This window comes from Oryx dammah, unplaced genomic scaffold, assembly GCF_014754425.2.
Source record: "Oryx dammah isolate SB20612 unplaced genomic scaffold, SCBI_Odam_1.1 HiC_scaffold_29, whole genome shotgun sequence".
In the NCBI taxonomy this organism is placed as follows: Eukaryota; Metazoa; Chordata; class Mammalia; order Artiodactyla; family Bovidae; genus Oryx; species Oryx dammah.
In genome coordinates this window covers 89,981,700-89,994,610 of record NW_024070213.1, presented here as the reverse complement: position 1 = coordinate 89,994,610, position 12,911 = coordinate 89,981,700, and the positions used below count along the sequence as shown (strand labels likewise).

Here is a 12,911-nt window from a genome sequence, read left to right as displayed (position 1 = left end):
GAGAGCAAAGTCACTTTGGTCTGGGGGATTATTTTTGAGGGGTGTTTGCAAAGTGGAAGTAACTTATTGCCTGGGAGGCAAACCAAACCCAAGGTGACTCTCAGCTAATTGCTTGCCTCTCCTTCTTCCAAGCCAAACTCCTTGGTATATAAAGACCAGTCTCCTCTGTTATCCCCATCCTCTGTCTTCATCCCTCTCGCAGCTCCTGCTAAGTGATTGATAGCTTGCCTTTGAGCTCTCTCACCATGAACAGACAAGTCTGCAAGAAATCCATCAGTGGAGGGAGCCAGGGCTTCTCCGTCTGCTCTGCCGTGGTCCCCAGCAGCAGTAGCAGCAGCAGCAGCAGCAGCAGGATGAGCTGTGTGGCCCGCTCTGGAGGAGCTGGCACAGGGGTCTGTGGGTCCCGGGGCAGAGCAGGCGGCTTTGGCAGTCGCAGCCTCTACAACCTGGGTGGCAATAAGAGCATCTCCATCAGCGTGGCTGGCTCCCGGGCTGGTGGCTTTGGGGGAGGGCGCAGCAGCTGCATCAGCAGCTATGGAGGTGGTTATGGAGGTGGTTATGGAGGTGGCATTTGTGGAGTCAGAGGAATGGGCAGTGGTTATGGAGGGGTTGGTGGCTTTGGAGGGACTAGTAGCTTTGGTGGGCCTGGTAGCTATTGCTCTAGTGTCTGCCCTGGGGGAATCCAGGAAGTGACCATCAGCCAGAGCCTCCTGCAGCCCCTCAATGTGGAGATCGACCCCCACATTGGGCAAGTAAAGGCCCAGGAGAGGGAGCAGATCAAGACCCTCAACAACAAGTTCTCCTCCTTCATCGACAAGGTGAGGGCAAAGCCCAGAGGTGTCCTGGAGGGGTTGGGCTGCCCAGGGGGATGGTATAGGAAGATGCCCATGGGACCTGCCAGGCTTAGAGGCAGGGTCCAGCTTCTTGTGCTGGTTCTTCCTTGGCCCCTACAGGACAGTCAGTATGCCTCTCTTGCTCTGCAAGCCCTGTATTCCCAGCTGTGAAATGGGAGAAGGGTTTCATCTCCTGTTTTCTTCTTGGGACAGGGCCCAGGAAAGTGAAGTGAGAGTCTAGGAATGCTCTTAGCTCTTTTTAAGAAAGGGACATTAACCATGAAATTGTTATAGCTAACTTTCAGTGGCTCTTGAGGAGCAATTGTTTGGTAATCCAAACTAGCTGACAACCAAACCTGTATTAGGAGGAATCTCAGGACTGCCTCTCGGTGATGAGTAGCGGCAATTGACTTACCTTCTAGATGATGCTATGCTTCAGCCCACATTACACCAAGCTGTCCATACTCGGGCAGGGAAAGGTGTGCTGGATGTGAAGGAAAGAGCCTGGGATTTGAAGTTAAACTGAAGTTAGCTGTAAGCTGAGTAACTGAAAGGGGAAACAATTAAGGAGAATAAGAAAAATTTAGCAAAAGTTAAACCTTGTTGACTATTTTCCCTGCTTGAAGGGAGGTAAAAAAGCTTTCCTTTAAAAGATGATGAGAAACACCTTTGTGCAGGCCTCCTTTAGGTGTATGCTGAAGGATTCCAACAGACTTGATGAGGGCTGGGTTTGTCTCTTAGTTTTGTCACTTAGTAGCCACCTCACTTTGGGCAACTTATTTAAGCACTTGGAGCCTCAGTTTCTTTATCTACAAAATGGGGATAACACCCTTTATAGGTAGTTGTATGGGAGGATTAAATGAGTTAGACTATGTGAAAACAGAATTCAGGAAGCACTCAGTGTATCTCTTCCTCCTTTTCTAAACCCGCATCCTTCTCAAATTCCTGAAAAAACAGAGGCTCTTGAAGATTGGACAACCGGGTTGAGTTTCCACATATGGAACCCTTTGGGTTGGATGGCCCCACCTGCCCAACTCAAGAAGCTGACTCTTTCTGTACCTCCCCTGCTGCAGGTGCGGTTCCTGGAACAGCAGAACAAGGTCCTAGAAACCAAGTGGGACCTGCTCCAGCAGTGGACCACAGGCTTGGGCTCCAGCTTGGGCTCCAGAGGCCTGGAGCCTTTATTTGAAAGCTACATCAACTGCCTGTGCAGGCAGCTGGATTCGGCTCTGGCGGAGAAGGGGAATCTGGAAGGAGAGCTAAGGAACATGCAGGACCTGGTGGAAGACTTCAGAAAGAAGTGAGGGCCCCAGCTGGGGAGTTTCCCCTCCTGGGGGATTAGCAGGGAGGTGTGGTCCCAACTGAGGATTTTTAACTGTTCCTGACTGTACCTTCAGTCAGGACTTGTGGATGGATTTATTGAGTATGTGAGAGGGTGAGGACTGAGACTTCCAAGATTTGTCGGTCTTCAGGCAGGGCCCTTCTACACCAGCCCAGATGGACGAGAGAGTCCTCCCAGAGTTCAAAGCCCTTTAGACTGGAGGGCCCTCCACACTTTACTGTACCAAGGCAGCGCCCTGGAAGTCCATCAAAAATGCAAATTCCCCTGCTCTGGTCCTAGATTCTGAAGTGGTGGGTGGGGCAGGTCCCGGGTTCCAGGCAGACTGCTATAAAGCGCTCTTCCAATGTGTCCAGCCCAGTCCCATTTCTGCAGCTTCAGTCAGCCCCCTCTTGCATGTCTGCAATTATGGCTGACATTCTCTGAGGCCTGCAAGAGGTAAACGGGATCCCTCAAGATGGGAAGGGGGCTCCAGACATCCCCGGGGGTCAGGACCTGCAAGAAGGGGAAAGCCTGTTCTGTGGAGGCCCCATTCCACTCCATGTGCACAGGCTTGTGGGCACCTGCTCAGATTAATGAAAAGAGAAACAGAGGGAACAGAGGTTGAAACAGCCAACCTGAGCAAATACCTCTCTGGGCTTATCTGCCCATGTGCTTCGTGATGCCTCTAGAGCTGGGCTCCTCGAAGTCCTCTCCTCCTCTGCCTGACACTCCTTGGCGTGTCACTCAGACCTAGAGGGAGGTGATCGAGGCAGTGGCCTGAGCTCTGAAAGGCCTCTAGGCAAGACTGGCTACATCAGTTTGGAGGTTCAGTGTGAAATGAAAACTCAGGGCCCTTGTCAAAAAATTATTAAGAATTTCAAGATTGGGTCAACAGAGCTTTAAACCAAGTATAACGACCTTCTGAACCCAGGGCTCTGAGTAACTGCACGGGTCGCACACCCTTGAAGCTGGTCTTATCCCCTGGTGAGGAGATTGTGCCTGAGTTCTTAGGAGCCTCTTTTTTTTTTCCCAACTTCTGAAATGTCAGTGTCCAAACGTGTGGCTCTTTCTGTCCCAGGTATGAAGATGAGATCAACAAGCGTACTGTTGCAGAGAATGAGTTTGTAGGGCTCAAGAAGGTGAGGAATCTGGGACAATGGGGACCTTGGCTCCCTTTCTGGGTGTGGACGCCCCTGGAGGGAGAGCAGAGCCAATTTCTCTGGGGCCCTGTGACGCTAGGCTCTCTGGGCTGTTTACACCTTTTCTTGCATTTTTGTGGAATGAGGAGTTTGATGAAGGCAGCTGCTCTGAGTATGTTGCTGGTGGGGACGACATCTTATAATGTGACCAATGAGCTGATTGGTGGTGTGAAATAATAATGCAGGCTTATCTATAGCATCGAATCAAGGTTTTCAGCCTCCCCGGATATTATTAATAAAAACAATCAGATACCACAAATACTGGTAGCTTGTGTCAGCCAGTCATTGTAAAGATGAAGCTGTGAGAAGAATGCCTTCTTTTCTCTTCAAGAGGCTGGGTTTTGGTCCTACCTAACCAAAGTCACATATTGGATAAATGTGATTTTGCTACCCTTACTGCGTACCTGGCTGATGGGGTTTATGTTTTGTCAAAGCCTTGGGATTTGATTGGCCAAGGCAAATAAAAGGAAGAAAACCACTTTTTCTTTTTTTCAAAAAAGAGAAGTCATAATTAGAGAGAGGAATGGGGGAGGGGCAAAGAAGAACGATGAAGACTCAGAACAGTGCTGTGGGTGGTGGGGGAGCAGATGGTCACATTCTTTTGGGTTTCTGACTGCCCTCCTCCCTTCCTTTTGTTCAGGACGTGGATGCAGCCTTCATGAACAAGGTGGAGCTTCAGGCCAAGGTGGACGGCCTGACAGATGAAATCAACTTCCTGAGGACCCTCTATGAGATGGTGATTCCTTGGTCGGCCAAGCCCCAGAGCCTTCTTAGCCGCATCTTTCCAATCATGCTTCCCAAGTGTGACATCAGGGGACAGTCATGTGGCAGGATGGGGCTTCCCTGGTGGCTCAGTGGTAAAGAATCTGCCTGCCATGCAGAAGATGCGGGTTTGATACCTGGGTAGGGTAGATCCCCTGGAGGAGGGAATGGCAACCCACTCCGGTATTCTTGCCTGGAGAATCCCATGGACAGAGGAGCCTGGCAGGCTACAGTTCATGCAGCCACAAAGAGTCGGATGCAACTGAGTGATGGAGCACAGGCACGCACACGGCAGGACACTCACAAAACCAGCAGTAGGGCTCCGCTCTCAGCTCTGCTCCACCCAGGAAATGCCAGCTTAACTCCTCACCGTCGCCTAGACCTGGCTCACAGGGCCAGGGTCCCTCTCTGTTCCCCACTTGCCCTCTGTAGTTGGCTCTAACCCTCTGGTTCCTAACCCAGTACCTAACCCAGCTCTTCCAGAGGACCCCTCCTTACTGCAGTCCCCTGGAAACCCACCCAGTAGGGTTCACTGACTGATACTTTCAGGCTGACAATCTTATTATACAGGTGTGGTTCCTTTTTCCTTTTGTTTTGTTGTCTGGTATCCTTTAGGCTGTAGCTGGGCCTGAAATGCAAGCTGATATTTCTAACTCTCCCACTCTGGGCCCCTGTTGTGGGGGTAGAAGACTCTCGGTCTTCTTTATTCTCAGCATCTCTTGAGGCCAGGAGATGGTGAAAGCGAGCTCCATGTTTCCCACAGGAACTGACCCAGATGCAGATCACTTTCATGACATGTCTGTGGTCCTGTCCATGGACAACAACCGCTGCCTGGACCTGGACAGCATCATCAATGAGGTCAAGGCCCAGTACGAGGACATCGCGCAGAAGAGCAAGGCCGAGGCCGAGGCCCTGTACAAGACCAAGGTGGGAGCTCTCCTCTGTTTCCACACTCTAGCTGTAGGTCCGCTGACCTCCATCAAAAGCGCTCCAAAGTGGGTGGGCACAGAGGTCTTCACCCGTCTCCTCCAGGACCAGTCCCTCCTGGGGGCTGAAGGCAGGCACAGGCAGCATGCCAGCATTGCCAGATCAGTGCGGTGTACACATTTTAGTCTCCTTTCATCTCAGCAAAACGTGTCCCACTGGGCCCACTTCTGATGATGCTGTCATCCTGACCCAAGTTGGATAATCAGATTCACCAGCAATAAAACCTTGGGTTGAGGCAGCCCACGTAATGCATCTTCCAGGCACTAAGGAGCAGCGGGCCACACTAACCACTTCATGTGCGGTCTGACAGTGAGGCCCCTCAAGGTCTGGGACAGGCTCCCTGCAGAAAGTCCCAAGTGTCTAACCAGGCCGCACAGGGCTCGGGAGCCCAGCTCTTCCTCCAGGGAGCCCCCGCTGTCCCTTTCTCAGTGTGACCTCCTGAGTTTGTAAATGTGAAAGTAAAACAAAATAAAAAACATGTGCCAACCTGGGAAAAAAAAGTGCTCCAACAGTTTGCAAAGTCGTGATGATGGGTTTCTCTTCTCTCAGCTTGGAGAGCTGGGGAACAAGGCCGGCAGGCGTGGGGACGACCTGAAAAACACCAAGAATGAGATCATGGGGTTCAACCGGATGATTCCGAGGCTGCGGGCTGAGATTGAGAATGTCAAGAAGCAGGTGGGTCTGGGCTGACTGGAAAGTCCTGGAGGTCTTCTGGTCCCTGGGGAGGAGGAGCAATAGCTGGGCTTCTGCCACAGGCCTTCTCAGTCCTTTTGTGGTTGCCTGTGGGACAGCCTGGTCTCTGGGACACTCTGTTCTCCTCGATTATCCTCCCCAAGGTTGAGGCTCCCTAAGGAGAGACGGTTGTCCATTCTGGTTTGCCCAGCAGCAAATCTTCCAACTGTAAGGGTGGCCTTAAACACTCAGCTCTCAGTAGGATCTTCCCTCAATAAGCTATTTATCACACACTTCACGTAACCTTGAAGACTAGTTTGTATCACTAGAATGAGGTGATTAAGAAAGACAGTCTTTTAACAATCTTAAAAAGAAAGAACCACTCACCAGACTACCACCACCTTAACCAGCAAATTGGTGTTCCTTTTCTTGATGAGACATGAGTTAATTTAAAAGGGCTGAAGAAGAATGAACCAACTGTGAAACTGACTTCTGTTTTCTGAGTATGAGCCACTGAATTTCTAAGAAGAGGAGGAAGGGAAAGGGAGGAATTTCTTGGGTGGGTAAGAGACATTGGAAAGATCAGTTGTTTGCTTTTTGGTCACTAGGCTAAACAGTCTCTTAACTCCCTCTTTGCTAGAATGCCAACCTGCAGAATGCTATTGCTGATGCTGAGCAGTGAGGGGAGCTGGCCCTCAAGGATGCCAATGCCAAGCTCCAAGAATTGCAGGCCGCCCTTCAGCAGGCCAAGGATGACCTGGCCCGGCTTGTGCGTGACTACCAGGAGTTGGTGAATATCAGACTGGCCCTGGATGTGGAGATCGCTACCTACCGCAAGCTGCTGGAGAGTGAGGAGTGCAGGTGAGGGGCTGGGGGGTCATTATCCTCCAGAAGTGAGTCAGAGTGACCTTTGATAGTGACGAAAGGGAACAAGGTTACAGGGAGAGGACAATAGGTAGGGAATCTCCTGAATGACAGAGTTGAGGATTCAGGCCCCACTCTCTCTCTCTATATATATATATGTGTGTATATATAGACAATCAAACTTATCTCACACTTTGATTTACCTTAGACATCAATATTGCATTACATATCTCTGTTGGGTGACAGAGGATGAGATAGTTGGATAGCATCACTGACTCAATGGACATGAGTTTGAGTAAACTCCAGGAGATAGCAAAGGACAGGGAAGCCTGGTGTGCTGCAGTCCATGGGGTTACAAAGAGTCAGACACGACTGAGTGACTGAAGACCTCTGTTGAGCCCCACTATATGCAGGTGGAAGGGAAAGTCCTTTGGGCTTATAATAAAAGTTATAGTGCTGTCCACCAGACCTTTCTTGGATGATGACAATGTCCTATACCTGTGCTACCTAATATAGTAGCCTTTGGCCACTTGGGCACTTGAAACCTGGCGAGTGCAGCTGAGTTTTACATTTAATTTAATTTAAATACAATAGCTTCACGTGGGGAGTGGTTACCATGCCGGCTAGCTCCGTATAGACAGTCTTAGAACACCCGCATCCCTGAGGCTGAGTCTATATGGGAAGGTGGCTGATACATACATACTCTGGAAAAATAACACAATATCAAGTAGCAGATAAGGGCTCAGCGAGTGGATGTCAAATGCCAAAGGGGTGTCAAGAACTGAAAGATCCTTCTAATGACTAGCTGCTCCATGAATCCTGCGTTCAGAGCCTCTGCCTTCAGGCAGCTTCCAATCTGATGGAGGAAGCAGAACTCACATGTGAGAAGAAAACGTAAGGATATCTTGCATCTCTAAGAAAAGAAGTGAGAGTGCAGATGGTGCTGCATGCATTGGGAACTGTGGGATGAGGAAGGAGAGAGCGACACCAGTGGGGGCCACACTGGCATGGCGTGCGGACACGTTCCGTGTCTGCTCAAACATGTGGTCATGCCTGCTCCGTGAACAAGAATGAGGCATGGGAAGATGGGGAGAGTGGGCAGGACATTTCCATCATGTGTTGAGTGTCAGCCCCTCTCACACATTATCCATCTTGAATAACCATTACTGCCACCACCACCCCAGGAGAGCTCACTGGGGAAGGCTTCCAGGAAGAAGAGCGGTAGGAATAAGAAAGCCAAGCCTGGGTGAAGGAGGGGAAGGGCATAGCTAAGGTGGGAAGATGGTCTTAGCAGCGGAGGAGAGGTGAGGATGGGCTAATCAAGGGGGTGTTGAGTAGTGTGTCTGGAAGATAATCTGGGAAATTAATGAAAGATGATGGGAAGATGGAGAGATGGTGATTGGTGGAGCTGCTGGAAGCCTTACTTCCCTGCAGCAGCCCCTTTTCCTGGGGAGATCTGTGTCTGGAAACAGACTCAGAATAGCCTTCCTTCTTTTGGGAGCTTGACCCCTATGAGGGCAAAAGGGAGGACATGGCTCCCAGGGTTATGAACCCTGAGCTCTTCGGCTAAGGACTCATTGCAGAAATAATCCTCGTCTCCTCTTGCTTTTTAGGATGTCTGGAGAGTGTCAGAGCGCTGTGTGCATTTGTAAGTAGCCTTTCAAAAACTTTCTCCCTGGGATGCAAAAAGGGCAACTAGAAACAGGCTGACTGACATTTGGGTGGGAGAGCCTGACCCATGCAAGGCGGCCAGGCCACCAAAGTGTCCAGGGTCTCAGGCCACACTCCTCTGCTCCTAGTGGAACTTGGCCAACTGGCAGGCCAGAGCTGAAGCCCCTGCGGGCCCAGGGAATTCCTTAGGTTGGAGAGCCAGAAATTCCTGTGGATACTTCTGGCTCTTATTCCTGGGGAAGGGGACCAGAGGGCCAGGGCTCACTCCTGCTGTTTACCCACTGAGGCCTCAGAGAAGTTGAGTAACTTTCTCTGAGTCACACAGCCAAGCAGGGTTGGGGTACAGGCCCAGGGCTTGAGCCTGAGTCGAGCGCTTGTTCTCCTTAGCGGTGGTCAGCAACGTCACCAGCACAGGCACCAGCCCTGGCGGAGGCCGTGGGGGGTTTGGAGGGGTCACCGGTGGCGGTGGCTGCAGAGGCGGCGGTGGCTGCAGAGGCGGCGGCAGCAGCGGCAGAGGAGGGAACAGTGGCAACAGAGGCGACAGTGGCTGCTATGGAGGAGTCAGCAGCAGCAGCGGCGGGGGCTCCCAGGCCTGCAGCAATGGGAGTGGCGGCTCTGCGAACCCAAGTGGCATCCAGAGCTCAGGAAGCGCTGGCTGCAAGTCTGGCGGTGGGCGCGGCACAACCATCTGCTTCACTCAGACCACCGGCTCAAACCAGCTTTGCAAGTGATCCTTTGGGGGGCCCAGTCTCCATGCCCACTGGTTTCCCCTCAGCTTGGGACAGCACTTCTTCCCTCTCTGCTTGACATCAACAAATGCCAACCCCAACCTTGCTTTTCCTCAAGCTCCTGGGGGAAGCGGTTGAACTTCCTGGCTCCTCCATCCCCAAGGCCTCTCCTAGGCCTGGGAGGTCCAGCTGCTAGTCTGGGATGATGATGCCCCTAGATGCACCCTTGTAAAGGCCCCTGACTTTGGACAGCAACACCTCAGCCCAGACAAGTGTGGGTCTTCCCAGCCTAGCCTGTTCCCACCCTGGCGCATCTCTCTTGGGAGTTGATGGTCTGAGGCTGGAATGTTTCAGCACCTGCCTGAGGAGGGCAGTGCAGTGGGGCTGCTGCTAGAGGGTAAATGGTTAAGATCTCCAGACTGTTGGTTCTCAGGGTTCCCGCTCCACATCTGGACATCACATCCTGACTCACCTCTGGCACCTTAATTCCCTGAGCTGTGGATTCTCTGCTGATGGTTGTTGTACTTTCTTTTCCCAATAAATTGCACTGTATTTCATATTCTGGTATTTGGCTTTCAAGGAGTCACAGAATAAACCAAGGTCCAAGAATAGACAGAAATCAGGTATGGATGGATCTCCTAGGTTAGTAGTAGCTGTAAAGGACACTGCATAGTCTTGGCTTCTCCTCTATCCATTTGGTAGTGTTCTCGTGATAGGACTGGTCAAGAGTATTTATGTTGCTTCAGTGGGGACTGCCCACTCCCAAGGAGGCCTTCCCACTCACCCCTTGCCCCCACTGGGCCTCTGAGACCCAGTCTTGGTAAAGCAGTGTTTTGCAGTTCATCAACGTAATAGATTCCAGGGGGATTTGGTTCCTTCCAGGTAAGAGGCAAGGGTTTCCCTGGTGACTCAGATGCTAAAGAATCAGCCTGCAAGGTGGGAGAGCCAGGTCTGATCTCTGGGTCAGGAAGATCCCCTGGTGAAGGGAATGGCAATCCACTTCAGTATTCTTGCCTGGAGAGTTCTATGGACAAAGGAACCTCATCCATGGGGTTGCAAAGAGTCAGACACAACTGAGACACTAACACGTTCACTTTCTTTCAGGTAAGAGGCAGGAGTGCTACACTAGTGAGGCTTACACCAGATAGATGTAAAATTACGAGTGGGGAAGATGCGTGTCTACCCTTACACCAACATTTCCCAGTCATTTTCAGAAAGCTGAATCCCAAACCCAGGAAGGATCAGGGTAATAAGAGCCACTGATGGAAACCAGAGACTTGAGAGAGTCTGTGGAGATGGCAATTAGAGTCTCATTCCTTTCCCCACCTGCTAAACCAATCCCTTCTGCAGGCCTTTAAGTGTGATAAAACTCTGGTTTCTAAGTCACTGTAAGTCATGCATTACCACTCAGAAGTGAGATCAGAGCTGGACTAATAAGGCAACGGTACATTTTTCTGATGGTTCAAGGAGATTACCAGGAGATTGCTCAAGATTCATGTTCTACAGCCTGATCTGATCTCCTATGTTCACCCCAAGTATAGCAGCTCTGGAGAAGGAGATATTTCAAAGTTCCTACCCTTGAGAGTTCAGTAAATCTATGCCCATCTTTTTAAGGTCTACAGGCAGGAGGTAGCCCTCTTTCTCATTTATCCCTGGCACAGCTCTGGGAATTTGGGGAGCAGGGCAGGCCATTCTGGATTACTGCTCTTACTGGCCCTTTAGAGACATTCCAAGAAATTTCACAAATCTTAGGAAAACACCCCAGATGCTCTGCTCCATGTGTTGCTTAATTTACTGGGAAGAGTCCTGGATTAAACCAGCTTTTCACTACACTGGAGCAGCAGGGTTGAGGGTAGCCACTGCAGTCTCTCTCTCTCTTTAAACTTTTGTACTGGGCTTTGTATATTGTATTTTGTATTGGGCTTCCCTGGTGGTGCAGAGGTTAAAGCGTCTGCCTGCAATGTGGGAGACCTGGGTTCGATCCCTGGGTCGGGAAGATCTCCTGGAGAAGGAAATGGCAACCCACTCCAGTATTCTTGCCTGGAGAATTCCATGGACAGAGGAGCTTGGTGGGCTACAGTCCACGGGTCGCAAAGAGTCAGACACGACTGAGCGACTTCACTTTCACTTTCACTATAGCCAATTAACAAAACACTGTGGGAGTTTCAAGTGAACAGCAAAGGGACTCAGCCATACATATATGTGTATCCATTCTCCCCCAAACTCCTATCCCATCCAGGCTGCTGCATAACACTGAACAGAGCCCATGAGTCTCTGTAGTCTCTTTATGCATCTGCTCCACATGTGAACATCGTGGTGTGCTGTGCTGTCTCAGGGCCCCGCACAGGGTGTGGGGCACTGAGTAAAAGTTTGGTGGTCAATTGAAAGAATGAACTGAAATGAATAAGGAGAACAGAACCTCCCTCCTCCCAGGAAGATGGGATAGATCACACTGCAAGGCAGGATGGAGCTGAAAGTTACAGTGAGGACCTGCTGCTGCTGCTGCGTCGCTTTAGTCGTGTCCGACTCTGTGCGACCCCATAGACGGAAGCCCACCAGGCTCCCCCTAGGACCCTCTTATGAGCTCTTTTGAAAAGAGTTGGCAGAGGGGGCTCTTGAGGGAGGTAGTGAAAGACTGGGAGAGGAAGCCTGGAGCCGGCCTGGGAAGGAGAGAGAGTTTGGGCCACATAAAGGAAGGACAAAGATACAGGGCAGATATCCACACCAACTCCCAGAGAATTCCAGGACTGGCCTCATGTCCCATGGTCTTGACATAGACTGGGACTAAACCATGGGATAGTGGGGCATGGAAGCTTTCAGGGTGAGGGCATGATGTTTCAGGCCAGAGTAGGGGTGGAAGAGGATGGAATATTTCTAAGTCTATTGGAGGCTGGCAATCCTGGGCTTTCTGAAACTTCAGGAGTCCCTCAAATTCACCTCCTAGTTGAAGCGAAAACTGTTTGTCTTTGAAAGAAGCCAGGGTGGGTAGAGTAGGTATTTACCCATGTGGAATGGTCAGAGGGTGATAGGATACTTGAAATCCTATCAGTTATACCTTTAGCAGTAAATTTATCTCCTAGTGTCAATGCTTTTTTCTCCATTGTTTATTGTTAATTCTTTTTATCCTTCACTCTTCACCCTCTCCCTCTAAAGGTCTTCTCCCAGATTAAAAAAGGAACATATATCAAAAATGCCAAACATTTAACAAAGTAAAGAAAAGAAAGATCGTCTGTAATTCTACCACCCTGTAATATTTACCTTTGTGTAATCATGTGTGTGCACACACACATATACAAAAAGCACAGGTAAATACACTTTAATTTGGAGAGTCTTACAATACATACTGCTTTATAAACTGGTTTTCATTTAATCTACTGTGAAATTTACCCATCTAGTCACTCAGTAGCTGAATTGAGTCCCTACCACTTTCTAATCGTTGTGCTAGGCCCAGAAATAGAGCAGAGACCCCAAAATGCCTCTGCTCTCACAGAATTTGTAGTCTAACTGGGAAGAAATTTACTGAATAACATCTTTCCATACAATAAATACAGAAGACTGAATGCCAAAGAATTGATGCTTTCGAACTGTGGTGTTGGAGAAGACTCTTGAGAGTCCCTTGGACTGCAAGGAGATCAAAACAGTCAATCCTAAAGCAAATCAACCCTAAATATTCATTACAAGAACAGATTTGAAGCTGAAGCTCCAAACTTTTGACACCTGATGTGAAAAACCAAGTCACTGGAAAAAACCCTGATGCTGAGAAAGATTGAAGGCAGGAGGAGAAGGGGACAACAGAGGATGAGATGGTTGAATGGCATCACTGACTCGATGGACATGAGTCTGAGCAAGCTCTGGGAAACGGTGAAGGACAGGG

The 12,911-nt window shown here is 50.0% G+C and overlaps 1 protein-coding gene across 1 annotated transcript; it reads left to right on the top strand.

The window, feature by feature from the left end:
* The first annotated feature begins 245 nt into the window (after positions 1–245).
* Positions 246–9,040, top strand: LOC120858115 (keratin, type II cytoskeletal 2 oral-like). Its single transcript, XM_040233973.1, is given in 10 exon segments — positions 246–818; positions 1,907–2,133; positions 3,233–3,293; positions 3,994–4,089; positions 4,879–4,894; positions 4,897–5,042; positions 5,652–5,777; positions 6,415–6,635; positions 8,252–8,286; positions 8,697–9,040. Coding segments are annotated over 10 exon segments (1,845 nt in total).
* Positions 9,041–12,911: the final 3,871 nt, after the last annotated feature.